The 16,441-nt window shown below is 35.0% G+C and overlaps 1 protein-coding gene across 1 annotated transcript in view; it reads right to left on the bottom strand.

Moving 5' to 3' along the window:
* Positions 1-429: 429 nt before the first annotated feature.
* The window catches only part of Nlrp14 (NLR family pyrin domain containing 14), a 30,241-nt gene continuing 14,229 nt past the window's right edge, over positions 430-16,441 (bottom strand). Inside the window, exons 6-11 of the mRNA XM_076842470.2 lie at positions 11,126-11,296; positions 10,489-10,659; positions 8,615-8,785; positions 6,547-6,717; positions 1,176-1,346; positions 430-565 (exon numbers count right to left, since the gene is read on the bottom strand). Coding sequence (XP_076698585.2) covers positions 430-565; positions 1,176-1,346; positions 6,547-6,717; positions 8,615-8,785; positions 10,489-10,659; positions 11,126-11,296 — 991 coding nt within the window. The remainder of the gene's footprint in view (positions 566-1,175; positions 1,347-6,546; positions 6,718-8,614; positions 8,786-10,488; positions 10,660-11,125; positions 11,297-16,441) is intronic.

The raw sequence follows: 16,441 nt of genomic DNA, 5'->3' as shown, positions 1-16,441 counted from the left end.
GGGCTATAGCTCCCCTATGCTACAGCCATAGCTTTTAAGAGAACTGTCAACTTGTGCTTGATCCTTTTAATTCCTGAGCCCCTACCTTATAAATCCTAAGAAAGCACTTAAAAAATTTCTCTAGTCCCATCCTCAGGTCTTATTTCTAGGCTTTCTAGAACTCTACCCGAGTTCTTAAGTTTTGAATCCAACTAAAAACATGATATACTTTTCAGAGAGCTTTTTTTTTTTCATTTCCTTTAGCCTATAAAGATTTGTGTCAAGTAGAACCAATGTTTTACACAGAAGTGACTAATCAGTATCTAACATGTCACCTGCAATATTTCTGTGTAGAGATTATCTTATTATGCTAAGAATCAAAGTCTTTGCCATTCTGAAGTTTTATTTCTTTTAATTTTTATTTTTTCAAGTAATGTCAGGGTCTTCAAATCAGGAACACCACCACCAGGACCCGTCTTCTTCATCATAATCATTACAATAGGGCTTAATGACTAAATGTGGATTGCTTACTTCAACCTCTTCTAGCAGCTTCTGGGCTTCCTCATCAAATGCCTCTTTGCACAACCTGAGAAAACAAGGTAAAATCTCTTTTCCTGAACTCAATTTTCCTATAGCCTTCTACTTCCTCTGTGAAATTTCAGTAAAAGACAAAAGCAAAACAAAACCTGTCTCTTAAAATAGAGAATATGAGCATGGATGGTGAGTAGGAAAGGAGATACAGTAGTCAAAGTAAAATTAAATGTAGCAAGAGCCTTTTCCTATCCAAGCAAAATAGTACTATTAATGGTAATGTTGAAAATAGTTAACATATTCATTGCTTATTATGCTAGGCCCTTTTATAAGTACTTAGCCTATACTGATTCAGTAATCTTCACAATAATCTTACATGTCAATTTTATAATTTAACCTACAGATAAGGAAACCAAAACAGTGATAGGGGGATTATCCTACAATAAACATTTAGTAAGAAGAGAGATCAGAAACTATACTCAGGTAGCCTGGCTCCAGAGTGCTCAATTCAACTACTATGCTGTATTGTGTCGTTCAAAATTCAATGTTCTAGTAGTAATCCTCCAAAGGATCCAAATCAGGTTCTTAGGCCTGTGATAAATGAGTGGTTCCCAAAATTTCTCATTACTAGAAACTCTCCTCCTGAGAAGCTACTGAAGACTTACCCTAGAATTTGTAGTTTACATTCCTGAGACTTCAAGGCTTCACATAACTTCCCAATTCCTTCACTCCCTAAGGCATTCTGTGTCAGGTTCATGTTTATCAGTCTTTGGTTGCTGAGAAGAGTAGAAGAAAGATCCTGACAACAGAGAGAGGTCAAACTACAGTATTCCAACCTGTAGGGAAGAGAGACAAAAGATAAAAATGACTTTATCCCATGACAGAGAGCAAGCACATGAGGATCTGTGAGCTTTGAGTGGAATTTCAGAACTTAAAAAAAAAATACTAATTCAAGGATTATAAGTACTCATGATATTATTTCTAGAAATTTATAGGCTGAGCATATACCTTCCCTTATTATGAATTACAAGCCTATAAATATAGTCCAAAGAATAGCTATGCAAGTATATATACTACCTTCTGCACCTGATGTTTCACCAACCAAATAATTTGAATATAATTTTCTCCTTATGTTTATCTTGCCATTGAACAGTTGTGTGCAAGGTAAACATAAGGTTACCTTATGTTTACATAAGCACATATGCAGGTGCTGATCATATTAGAAAAATTAAGTTGCTACCCACATGGAATTCATATTAATGTGGAAGAGAGGTGGTCACACTAATTATAAAACAGTGTTCATAAATATTACATAAAATACACCTTAGGGTGAAAAGCATTATAAAACAAAGGGTTTTCAAGAATTCATCAGGAAATTTAATCAATTTAAATTTTCAATCCCTAATAATTGTTCCAAAAATATAAAAAGAAAAACAGAACCAGAAAGTGAAAGACACAAATCTAATATTATAATGGAGATTTAATATATTTTCATGGTCATTAACTAAGTTATCTAAAAGGAAAAAAATCCTTCTGAGGGCGATGTTTCCAGTAACCTCATCATCTGCCACTGGGTCCCATCCCTTCAAGGTTCCACACTTCAACACAATCACACTAGGGCCAGCCTGCCAGTGTATGCATCTTTGAGGAACACATTCAACTAATATGCAAACCATAGGATACTGCAACCAGCAACTCTACATACTCTTTTCAAGTGTACAGTAGAACATATACAAAAACTAAGTATACATTGACCCATGAAGCAAATGCCAACAGATCTCAAAAGATTAAAATCACAGTATTTTCTCAGATCACAATGCTAGCAGTTAACGTTCAAAAATTAAGAAATATAGGCTCAGTGGTAGTGTTTGCCTAGAATGTGTGAGGTACTGGGTTCAATCCTCAGCACCACATTAAAAAAGAAAAAGAAATACATTTTAAAATAACCCATGTGTCTTTTTTTAAATATTTATTTTTAGTTTTTTTTTTTTTTTGGTGGACACAATGTTTATTTTTATTTTTATGTGATGTTGAGGATGGAACCCAGTGCCCCATGCATGCCAGGCAAGGGCACTACCATTTGAGCCACATCCCCAGCCCAACCCATATGTCTTAAAGAAAAATATAAGGGACTTCTAAAAATATTTTAGATTAAAAACAAAACACTGCATACAATTATCAATACTTACAGAATGAAGTATGCCAGTTATGAAGGTAATAAAAAGAAAAACGTAAGGTTATATGATCTAAATAAGCATCCAATTCAAGAAGTTAGGAAAAAAACGGCAAAAATCCAAAATAAAAACAATGACAGTACAAGAAATAAGATTATATAATTAATGAAATATAAAGTATATATACAGTAGAACAGAGAAATCAGTGTTGTTCTTTGAAAAAAAATGAAATGTGAAGCTGCTCAAATTACCAATATCAGGATTGAGAAAAGAGATCACTATTGGTGATTTAAACATTCAACAGATAGTAAAATATTTTTGGAAACTTGCCAATAAGTTCTATAATTTGCATTAAATAAATAAAATCAATGAGAAAACATACCAAAAAGTACAATTAAAAAACCTAACCATATTTTTAAAATATAATCTAGATTTAAAACAATCTGCAATGGAAACTCTATATAGTTTCACCAGAAAGTTTTACAAAATTCAAGTGATTTCAGTCTTACTACATTCCTCCCAGGAATCTGAAAAAGAAGCAATATTCCCAAACTCAATTTATAAAATTACTGCAACTTAGATATAAAAGCTTAATGAGGCAAGAAATGCACAAGAAATAATAACGTAATTTCCATTATGAACAAAGATGTGTAAATACTTATACTGACAAAATAAGTCTCTCTCTCTCTCTCTCTCTCACACACACACACACACACACACACACACACACACACGAAAGAGATATCATGACTGAGTTGCTTTTAGCCCAGGTTGATATAATAAATGTAAACAGGTTTGACAAATTTCTTAAGTTAGACACCTACTCAGAATTTTAAAATATAAACAAAAACTTTTCACAAGCTAGGTATAGAAAGGAATTTTTAAAATTGATAAGTGGGTGATTTACTGAAATTTTGTTTTATATATGAGGAACAACAGAAGGAAGCCCACTCTCCCTGGACATATTAATATTATATCACGTATTAACAGTTATTAAGGTTATAAAAATAAAAACATAAGGTCTGAAAAGAAAAATAACATTATTCCCAAATGGTATGACTGTATACCTAGAAAATCCAAAATAATCTAAAATAGAATCAACAAGAGAATGTGACAGGCCACAATATATGAAATCAACATACAAAACCAACTGTGTATCTATGAAACACAATGAAAAAAAATAGCAATTACCTATTCTAAAACTAATGCCATCAAAAATAGTTAAACAACAAAGTATATTTCCACTTCGGGAAAATTACTAAGCTTTATTGGTAGACTTAAACTGAGAATTACTTCATTTTGGCATATCAAGAGACTCACTCATTGATAGATTCAATGCAATTCCAGTTAACAGGTAGGTGTGGCAGGTGCTTGTGCATGATAATTGATAATCTGATATTTGAAAATTAACTTGAAAATGCAAAAGAGAAGAGTCAAAATTATTTTGAAGATTATCATCAGAAATATTTTTGGAAGATTTGGTCTAGTAGACATCAGGACTTATTACAGAGCTGTTCTAAGACAGTGCACTATTGGGCCTGGGGAATTACAAACAGGCTAAAGGGAAAGAAGAGAGAATCCAATGGCAGATCCATCCACCAACAAAAATGTAACAAGTAACAAAGGTGTCCCTGCCAAGAAGTAAAGAGAGAAAAAAACTTCAATGAATTTTGCTAGAGAAAATGAGTATCTATATAGGAAATATATTAAATGGACTTTTATATATCTCCAACCATATTTTAAAAGGTAAATGAAAGATTCATCTGCTTCATAATTGCCTTTGCTATTTAGGAGATAGTAAATATAATATGAAATATAAGGGATGTGGAAGATAAGGAGTTTCTATAAATATTGTAAAGATGCTTCCATCTCTCTACCCTGGATCCCACTGAGCTAAAAGTTTGGGTGAGGGTGAGGAATGGCTGGAGAGAGTAAGTGAAATTATGGCCACCAAGATGGAATTAGGGGGCAACAACAACTTAGAACCTGAGAAGTATAAAGAGTAGGGAGAACAATTAAAGTTCTCATTCCCCCGCCACACACACAGTTCCAACCCTACAGCCTGGCAAAATAACGATTTGGTCTATGTAAATCCAGTGACAGCTGCACACAGAAATCTGCCCGGGTTGTCACGTCTGTCCACAAGCTGTATAAGCAGAAAACCTCCTGGGGATGCAGGAGGCACTGAGCTATTCTCCTGTGCCTGATGGACCCCAATCATATGTGTATAAGTACAACAACCAGCACAGCCTCACTTCACTTGGATTTCCCGATGCCAGAACAGTCTTGGGTTAAACTATGTATGGCCAATGAATCAACTGTAATTATCAATGTGACTGTATCTGGTTCAACCAAACCAGTCTAATAGTGATCCAAATCAATTACAGCAATACATCCCAAATTAGAGTGTCCTGTGCTCTTTTGAGCCATATGTATGTGGGGAACAGTGGACCACTTAATGTCCCTTTATTGGAGATATGGGTTGCTTTGGGTCCATATTTTGCCCCATTTATTATCACTGAAATCAGAGATTAGCAGGTCATTCTAAATTCCTTTGTGTGGATCATAACAGATGAAAGACCTATTAGTTCTTCTGAGATTTATTCAGTTGGCTGAATCCAGGACCCTAGCATTATGATTGAAATCAATACTGTAAGTTGGCCTCTTTCTGTACTTGGAGTTTTATCATGGTCTTCATTAAATAGTATATGGGATTAACTGAACAGATATGGTTTCAGCTTCTATTGAGTAGATTAATCAGAGTGGCTAATGGAGTAGCACACTCATGTGAAAATTCACGAGAAGCTAATACTGTATTGTATAGAAACAAGGGATGGATATTGTTAGAAGACATTTTTCCATTGATCTGTTACTCTCCCACATGTTTTGCTAACAAGGAACACAAGTTTCTGATAACTCTACCCAGGCCATTTCTCAGGGCTGTATTTTCATGGAACAACCTAAATGATAAAGTAACATCTCTCTCCAGGACGAAGAGCAGGCTTATTCTCACTTGCTCTACAGTGGCATGTTCAGGCATCCATCTGAGCCCTCCATGACAGTCCACTAAAGCCTGGGGGAAAAGGGAACTGACAATGATACTCTTTCTAATGAAGTCCTTTTTTTCTGAAAGAAATATTGTGTTTTCTTCCAGCATCCATGAAATAGAAGCAGGATAAGTTATTAGGTTGAAAACAGGATAAAATTCTATCTCAGACATGATAGTTACAATATCAGCATTATTATAAAAGTTATGGAAACACTAGAACAGCAGCACTTTCTTGTAAGAGTCAAGGATTTCTCTGGGAGATACTGAATTCCTAAAGGCTGAAACATATTGTGTCTTGGTTTCCCACACGGAGAATCCAATTCCTGACCTAGAGGTCAATAACTTATGTTGTACAGATGAAAATGTACTAGCCAATATCAGTTCAAGATTTAAGTAAAAATCTAAACACAAGATTGAACATAAGAAGTACATAGGATCAGCATTTATTAGATTGCAAGCTCCTTGTGTTTTTCAGATATAAGATGATTAGTAAAGTATTTGATTTAAAAAGAAAAATTAACTCAAGAACAAATGGAATACCTGAAAGATGAATAAGAAGCCCAAACAGGTACCATTTATTTAATATGTATCTTTCCAAGGTACCCAAGGGACAGAAAGAAACGTGAAATGTGTCTTCTATACCAAAGAACATGCAATACATTGACCCATATATTTGAAATTCAGATTCTTATTTCTCAGAGTAACTTACTTTCTAGTCCTCATTGTTTTTTCATTCTCTCCACACATGAAACTACTATCTATACTAGCCATCAAATAGGTATCATTTTTCTAATGATATAACTACAAACTCACCCAAGCTTCTGAATGTTACTATTTGGATGTCTTAAAGCATCACATAGAATTTTCATCCCATCATCCTTCAGTTCATTATTCCCAAGGTCTAGGCTGTGCAGGTTTGGGTTGTTTAAAATAACTGAAGCCAGATCCAAACAACATGCATTAGTGAGAACACAACCCATTAATCTGCAAGAAATAGAAAAGAGAAGTGAACCCTTCAGTTGTCAGGCTTAGTTAACTTTGTCCTAGTAGAGCTGCCCAGACATTTGAACCTCTTCTCACTCTATCTACAACCCAGAACACACATGGGAAGGTCTAATGTTACTAGCAAACAATGCAAAAGAAACCCAGTGGGTAAAACTCTGCCCCCCACCAACAGATTGCTACCTATAAAGCTGATAAATCAAGGGTATAATCACTTTTTCTTTTAAAAAAAGATGGATATAAGCTTTTCCAAGAAACCACAGATAAATTATTTCCATTTTTAATAGATTTTTGAAATTTAAAAAAGAAAAAAAAAAGCTTTCCAGGAATCTACCTCAAAGTTTCATCTTCAAATAAGAAAGCATATGAAAAGCTGTTTCTTGCAGGTCCTCTGCATGACCTCAAGCTTTCCCTCCTCATACTTTGTCCCCACAGTATTTTCTAACTTTACACATGCATTTTTCTCCAAATACAACAGCAATTGTTATTCCCTTTTACGCTCTCCCTCCTTTCCTTTGCCTAGGATATCCCTACATGACAAAATCTCTTCATCTTTTGAGCCTAAAGAATTTCTGTGCCCACGTGAGGTTCTTCTTGCTCCTTGAGTCCTTCTACCAATGTATGGTATACATTATAACTGGGTTTATATTTATTTTCGTGTAATCAACACTATGTTAATTGAGAACGAGAGTATCACTTTCAATGGCCTTTAGGTCAATGGCCTCAGCAACTAGCTCTTATTTATGTTAATATTGGTTGAAAGAAAGGGCATGGCTTGCTTAGATGCTATAAAATAACTAAGAAAAAAAATTTTTACAGCAATACCCAGGAGAGAAGGTGGGCTGACCTTGAGTGTACAGATCACTTAGAAATTTAATCTCTGTAATGAAATGAAGGTATTGGATTTGCAATAATTTCCATTAAGTAAAACTTTATCTTCCAATTAAATAATCAAGGAAATTTCAGAGAATCACATAATAATCCATATCATACATTTTCCTGAAGAAAGAAAAGGTGGCTCAATCACCTTGGTGTTTACAATGTCACAATAAACTTAAACCAATTTGGAAGTGTGGTTATCATGAGTCAGCCCACTCAAGACAACTACTTCTGAGTACTCCAAGGATCTTGAGTTTACAGTTCCGAAAATCAATTCTGGGTTCATGCGCTTAATGAATTATCCAAGCTACTAGTCCCAGTGGAGGCCCTTGAGGAAAAGTGAGCCAAGATTAGTAAGTGACTCATCCACCCTGCTTCACTCTAGCCACAATATTTATACATTGAAATATTAAATATCATGCAGTCATTAAAATGATTTTAATATATATTTAAATGTGTTTCTGAAATAATATCAAGTGAACAGAAACCCTAAAGTCATGTCTATATAATAATGTATACACAAAGGCCATACATATGTATGTACTTGCTTACAGACCAAGAAGGGACATAGGATTAAAAATGTTGGATGTGAAATGGGGCTATAAGATTTTTTAAAAAAAATATATCCCTTGCAGTTTCTTTATAAAAAATCATAAACCCGAGTGTAAATATAAAGAAAAACAAGAGTACAATTTCAGCTTCATGGCTATGAAGTGGAAGAGACACAGATTCACAGCTAAGGAAAGAGAAAAGTGACTCCTATTTAGCCTGATGCTGCTGAGTCTTACCTGAGGGAAGCTGATATAGTGACTGATTAAAAAACAAATCTGATGGACAGACTTCTTCAGTTTGTCTCAGGCAGAATGACAGAAAATCAGCTCTGTACACTTTCCCCTGATACTCAGATCTCAGCCTTCCTCACCTCTCCCCGCAAATCTCCTCTACCCTTAAGACAGCCTGTAACTGAAACTACCCAACAGTAAAGTCCCAGAAAACCCACTCCAAATCCTGAAGATTACAGCTTGGCTGCCGAAAGACATCACACAGAAGCTTCACTCCATCATCTTGAAGATAGTTTGAACCCAGGTCCAGATGCTTCAGGCTCTTATTGTGCACAAGAGAAGTTGAGAGATATTCACTGCTCAGTGAAGTGAAATGGCAGCACCTCAGCCTAGAGGAAGGAAAATGTAAGGACAGATGGAAACATTCTTCTACTGCCCAGAGATTTTTATATCTGAAAAATTTTAGGTTATAATCACTTGCCAACACCCAATCTCAAATCAGACACTCTGACTAGCAGCCTGTCTCACATGGGACATTTATGTCTGCATCAAATTGTATTATAGTCTGGATTCATGTTCTTCAGTTTTTCTTACACTAAAACCAAATGTTAGCCTTTTTACATTGAATACAGTACTACTGCAGAATAGAGCAGCAGGCAGATGGCATATAATAGAAGTAATAATAAATAAGCATTCTTCATATTTAATAAAAGTGGCATTTTCAATCAATAAGAACAAGACATCATGCCATAAATTATTTTTGTACAACAGATCTGATAAGTATAAATCTTAAGACAAAATTGGGAATAATTTAACATGTAAATGTTAAATTGGAATAAACTTTGCATAATTTAACATGCAAATGTTAAAAACAAAACCATTAAGAACATGAGATAATGATTTAAGTGGATTTTTTTTAAAGAAAGGTATTTCCAATTTTGATAAAACCTCTAGAAGTCATGAGGCAGAATCTGACCTTATGAAAAACTTAAATTTCTATATTATGAAAATAACCATGGAGAAAGCTGGAAATAAAGCAACATGCTAGGAAAATTATTTGCAATATGTAATAAGTATATGTGATATTAATAACCATAATATATATAACATATCAGAAAACATGCATAAGAAAAGTAAACCTATGAAGAAGCAATTCCTAGAGAATAAAGAGCCAAAAACATTTGAAAATATGTTTAACATCAAATTACACGTTATTTTTCAACTTTCTAATACTGATCGGAAAGATAGTGAATACCTAGTGGGGCATTAAAATGAAGGTCCCTAGACTACTGCTGGGAATATAAACAACCTATCTGAAACATCTGACCTCCCCAAAAAAGAAAAAAAAAATCCAAACTTTGGCTTATCAATTGTATGTCTAGGAAATTATCTAGAAAAAATTAACAGAATAAGCACATTGTGATTCAGCCATACAATGGAATGCTATTATTTCTGTTTAAGGAGTGTGTAATATGCAAGAAACAAAAAAATACCTATATAAAAAGTTCATTCTAAGCCCAGATGACAGAGTTGCATAGTTGGTAAACTTTAGTTCAAATTCATCATTTTCTTTTGAGATGTTAGACAAATTACATTATCTAAGCTTCACATTCCTGACCTATATGAAATACCTAGAATGAATGTGGTCAGTTTGACACCATCAGGTACCCTTGCACAGCTTAAACAAACTCAGCACACTGTCAAGAATAGAGTGAGGATATAATACATGGCAATTATTAGCATCATCATCATCATTAAGGGATAACAGCTAGGAAAACAAGAGTCAGAATTTGTTCCTAATGTCTCCATCTTAGCTTGGTGCTACTGTAACAGAACACCTGAGGAAATTTATAGAAGACAGAAATGTATTTCTAACAGTTCTGGAAGTTGGATGTCCAAAATTGAGGGGATATGTCTAATATCTCTCATGACCTAATCACATTTGAAAGATACCACCACCTCAACACTGCTGCATTAGAAATTAAATTTCTGATACATGAATTGTGGAAGACACATTTGAACAATATCATCATTTTAAATATACTTTATAATGCATATTATATTGGAAGGATGAAAACTAGTAGACACTTACACAAGGCTCTGTAGAGTACACTGTGGGTCTTTCAAGGCATCACTTACAAGCTTTACTCCATCATCTCCCAAAACATTGTCTGCCAGGCATAAATGTGTCAGTGTCTTATTGCTGAGGAGAGCCAATGAAAGATCCTCACAACCAACTTCTGTGAGACCACAACTTTCTAAGCTGAAGGATAAACAGATGGGAAAGGATCCTTCAATTTCCACAGTCCATGTCTCTTCTCCTTCACAAGGAAATTAGCAGGTGCTTATAAATTTGATTCTTTACTATGGGATTAACCTCAACAAATCTACTAAAATTGTGAATGTCATTGTAGCCATGTACAGGATAGAGTAAACAAAGGAAGATTAGAAGTCTAGAAAAGGAATGAAAATAAGCTTGATCAGAAAGAAAATTATCTAAAAAGTCATGTAGAAGAGGAAGGGAGGGCTGCTGGTATAGTTCAGTGGTATATCACATGCTTTGCGTACACAAAGTCATGGATTCAATCCCCAAACACACACAGAAAAAGAGAAGTACCGAAACAGGAGGTACTTATAGAATTCACCTAGACTGACAAACGAGCCTGTTAATATTAAGACTCAGGCTTTTCCCTATTTAAACCATAATGAAGTTATAAAAACAGACTCACGACAGTCTCTCTAGGCAACATTTTGGATGTCGTAAGGCCTCACATAACAACTTCACGCCATCATCCAACAGATTATTGGCCGACAGATTCAGAAATGTCAGGCTCTGGCTTTTGATGAGAGCCTTCGATATATTTAGACAACAAACTGCAGTTAATTCACAGGATTCCAACCTGGAAAACAAAAATCAAAAAAAACAGAAATGATACATCCTACAGAAGAATGACAATCACCACTTATTCCCAGCCAGAGGGTAAAGATTTGTCAGTTTGAGGGGAACCGTGACTGAAATTTCAGCTTCCCTTCATAGAATCAGTTATTTAAGTATAAGGCTGTGACAGAGTTAAGGAGGGAAGAAAGCTTCTCTCTCCCATCCCCAATTCCCCATGAAAATGCTTTCATACACATTTTAAAATCTTTAATGGAAATACATTTTTTTAATCTGAGAGATATTTCCCTAACTACAACTCTGAAGATGGATCAAAGGATAACTGTCCCCTCCAACACTCTGATCCGTGGAACAACAGAGGCAGACAGAAGTCAGGAGCAATCTCCCATGAGCTTGCTTACTCATGGGAATCAACCCATGCTTTCTGAGGAACTTGGTCCTTAAAAGTGAAGCCAAGAAGTAAATCAGAAATAAAATTGTTTCTAAAAGAGGAAATGAAGTAGAAAAAGTACACGTAGAATCCTTCTAAATAATCTTGAAAGAGATTTCTATTTGAAAATAATTTGTGCTCCATACACTGGGAGTGATACCAACAATTTGTGAGAAGAGTCAGGCAGCACAGGGCTCTTGGCAGCTGGAGCTGCTCCAGGTATTCCCTTTAATAAAGGGCTTAACAACTTGAGGCACTCAGGAATCGGTTCTCTCCATCAAAACCAGGGTACACAGAGGCAGGAACAGGAAAAGCTCCCCTTCTGCAGTCTAGAATTAGATTCAATGGGTGACCTAGAGTATGACCAAAGGCTGAAAATCTTAATTTTCCCTGGGGAAAAAAAAGTGTTCTGGGTTGAATTATGTTCCTCCAAAAGTCATATGTTGAGATGCTAACTCCTAATGTGGAAGTATTTGGAGTTGGGCCCTTTAAGGAAGTAAACAAGGTTAAATGAAGTGAAAAGAATAGGGTCCTAATGTAATAGTACTGGCATACTTATAAGAAGGGAAAGGGATACAAAGAGTGGGCAAGTACACATAAAAAAGGCCATGTGGGGACACAGCAAGAAAACAAAAGGTGAGAGACCTCACCAGAAGTCAACCCTGTCTGCTCTTGATCTTTCAACCTTCATAATATTGAGAAGTAAGTTTAAGATACTCGGGGTTCATGGCATTTTGGTATGGCAGCCTGAGCAGAACTATATCGAGGGGACACTGTATTAGCAGCCACACAGGTAGTTGGGGGGAAAAAGGGGGACTCTTGTCATTCTGTTTGTACAGAACTCTTCTAGACAAGAAGATTCAATATTATGAGGACCTGTGGATAAAATATTAAATTCTTACAGAAAGATATTACACTAAGGGGCAAGTGTATGAAAAAGAGAAAACTAGGGGACATGAGAAAATGTGTGGAAGGATTTGTTTTCATTTTAAATGTATAGGAAGATAAAGACTCTGAAACAAGTAACACAGCACAAGGGGAGATTGAGAGAAAGGGAACAGGCTGAGGATGCAAGAATCCAACAAAATTGAAAAGAAAACTGCAATCTGAGTTAGTTGTAAAAAAAAAAAAGTAGTAAATTAAAATTAATGAAAATAAGTTTGAGAAACTCCCAAGAAAAAAGAGGGGGAAACCAAACATTACACTAAAAATTACAGAGGAAAAAAATATCTATAATCAATGACCATTAGGTGCTTTGAAAAACAGCATGAAAAAGAGAGGAAAAGAACTGATGCCACTTAAAAAACTCAATTTAAAGAAATCCTTGCTGAGTAAAAAGAGACTGCCCTGCACCAAAAGATATTTTAGGCAAAAGAAATAAAAATATATCCTATCATCATCAATGACAAGACAAAATACTACAATCTGCAGAGGCAGGGAGAGAGAGTACAGATTTGAGAGTCAGACTTTTTTTTTTTTTAAGGTGTTGATAGATCTTTTGTTTATTTATATGTGGTGCTGAGAATTGAACCCCAGAGCCTCACACATGCCAGGCAAGTGTGCTACTGCTGAGCCATGGCCCCAGCCCACCAGGCTATTCTTATCCTACTCTTTAGAACACTGAATGTTAGAAACTAATATAGCAAAGTAAAAGTTCAGAGAACAGGGTGGAGATCTAGGACCCTGGTAAGCTGTCATACATCTATGAAGGCAATTGAAGGACGTAAATTAAACTCTACCACTCACATTTCAATAAATCATTAGTTTACAATCTCACCAAGAATGTAATTAATAAAAATTAAGCTTTTATACAATGGAAAAGGTAGTTTAAGAAAACAAAACAACCTGGTAATATACATTGACAAAAATTTTGTATGTGGAAATTAAGTCTGAATAATTTATATTCATGTTGTCATAAAAAAATTCAGAAAAGTATCCAAAGTGTCCAAAAGTATAAAATATGTACCCTGTAATCCCAGATTAAATTAACATACTTGAACTGTATGATAGAGGTATGCTAAATGTATTACTTTATATAAAAGTATTTTAATGTCAAAATCCTTTTGAAGGGATTTAAAGAAGAATAATGACCACCAATTAAAATAAAAAGTGAGTATTTAAGTATTTAAATTTAAGTATTTAAGTATTTAAATTTAAAATTTCTGGACACATCTGTATATAAAACAAAAATGAAGTAAAATATCTCTCACTTAGGAAGAAAAAATAGAAAGCTGGAAATAACAATTGAAAATGTTTTTAACCATAAATATTAAATGCTTAACTATAATATATACATTTTAAATGCTTGCTTACATCATTTCCATATTAGAAGTTTGAGTTTGAGATTTCCATTTTTCTTAGTGCTAACTAATGAAATTTCACCTATGGAACCTCCTAACTCCTAAGGAATGAATCTCAGCTTCATAAAATTTTCTTTATTTTGCAGCTGCAAAGAAAAGCAGGTAGTTTATAAGTCAGAAACTATTTTATAAAAGTGAATGTTTTGCTGTTTGCAGGGCATAAACCTGTAATCTCAGCAGCTGGGGAGGCTGAGACAAGAGGATTCTGTCAAAGCCAGCCTCAGCAAAATGGAGGTGCTAAGCAAGTACAGAAAAAACAACTATTTTTTTATTTTCTCTAAATAAAAAATACAAAATAGAACTGGGGATGTGGCTCAGTGGTCAAGTGTCCCCAAGTTCAATCCCCGCAACGTACCCTCCAAAAAAGAATGAATGTTTTCTTATAACTAAGGCACTCAATTACTTGGGACTTTAGAAATCATTGCTATGTCTTTTGAAAACAACCCTTAACTACTAAATTTTGACTGTCATATGAAATAATATGTAACTCTTAACATTTAAATTAATATTTCTGAATTCCTAAATATTAAAAATATTGAAAATATTTTGTCAAATTTTAAAAAGATCACTGGAACCCTCACATGCATAGAAGTAATTGTAGAAAAAAAACTGATGATTTGAATAAGGTTTGTCCTCTCTAAACTGATATTACAGCTTAATCCCTTTGGGGGGTCTTAAGAGGAAAGAAATTTGAAATTTAATCTGTATTTTTAGAAATGGGACTATTAGGTGGTGATAAGGAAAGTCATCAGGGTAGATGAATACAAGTGATTGAATACTGGTGGCTTTATACAAAGACTAAGAGACCAGAGGATATATGCATCCCATCTCTTGCCATGTTACGTCTTGCACCACCTCAGAATTCCGCAGCAAGGAAGCCATTGGCAGATTCAACCCCTTAACCTTGCACCTCCAGAACCATGAGCCAAAATAAACCTCTTTAAAATACCAGTCTGGGATATTGTGTTACTACCAACAGAAATCAGACTAAGACACTGTTTCCTGTTTTTTCTAGAGTTAGGAGGAAATGTGTCATTTATGTTAAGATATAACATTAATGACCAGTAATTCTATCAAGAGAGAAACTGCTGAGGGATTATGACTCCAAACTGACACCTAAATATAAGCCAACAAAACAGATTACTTTATCTTACATTTAGTTTCTTCTGGAGAGCTTACCAATTACTTTTTCTTTTTTCTGTATTGGGGATTGAATTCAGGAACACTCAACCACTGAGCCACATCCCCAACCCTATTTTGTATTTTATTTAGGGACAGGGTCTCACTGAGTTGCTTAGTGCCTCACTTTTTTTTTTTTTTTTTTTTTTGCTGAGGCTGGCTTTGAACTTTCGACCTTCCTGTCTCAGCCTCCTGAGCTGCTGGGATTACAGGCCATTTGCCACCACACCCAGCCCAACTATTTCTCAATAGTAGCACTAAACTAAGGCTCATGGCTAGAAATTCCTAAAGCCCCTTAAAAATACACAAATTATGATTTTTCTTTAATTGGCCTTATTGATTTTTGTCTATGGCTCTGACCAGATGTCACTGGGTATAGATCCACAAGGTGGCTCTACAAACAGATGACTCAGAGCAAGGGACCCATGTTCTACCTGGAATAAGTTCTTGGTTTGAGAGTTGGTCAGGGTAGAATTTTATCAGATGCAAGATGATGTGGCTTTCCTTATGAGTTAAGCCCCAGTGGAATAAGTTCTCCTGTGCTGCTAGCAGGCTAAGATCAGAAAACTGCCATCAGAGAAAGCTGCTATTCCTCAGTCATGAGGAAGTGATGAAGATGAGCACCGCAGAAACTTGGGAGAGCTGTTTGAACATTATTTTTCTCTTTTGAAAATGTCTGCTATGCATTTCCAGGTTGCTCAAGAATTTTCCAATTTTTTTTGTTTGTTTGTGAGGTTACTTTTATGACATCATTAGAAATTCAGGGATGACAGGAGAGAGTTGTTGCTGAAGCAACATGCAGAAGCTGTCTTTCTCTGAGAATCAGTATGAATGTACTGCAGGTGACAGAGGAATTGTGTTCCTAAGAGAAGGTACCTTTATAACAGGATAGGCCTCATGGGCCTATTCTAAATCAAGGAAAATCATTAGATAAATTAATTTTCTGAAATTTGAAATTCAAAAGACTGCTGGCTGTATAGCCTTTTGATTTACCACAGTGAAAACAAAAAATACAACATGGTGTTTTTAGATCACATAAGGCCATATACTGTATTTAACAGTGAAAATTAAATTTCTTAAATCTCTTATGCTTACATTAATTACATTAATATTTAAAAGCATGTATGTGGGAATATGATTAAAGTGAGTTAAGTTACCAGCATATTTATAAATTGTAATC

The sequence above is a fragment of the Callospermophilus lateralis genome, chromosome 2 (assembly GCF_048772815.1).
Source record: "Callospermophilus lateralis isolate mCalLat2 chromosome 2, mCalLat2.hap1, whole genome shotgun sequence".
Taxonomy (NCBI): Eukaryota; Metazoa; Chordata; class Mammalia; order Rodentia; family Sciuridae; genus Callospermophilus; species Callospermophilus lateralis.
Note: the sequence above shows the minus strand (reverse complement) of the source record. Positions and strands in the feature narration are given on the sequence as shown.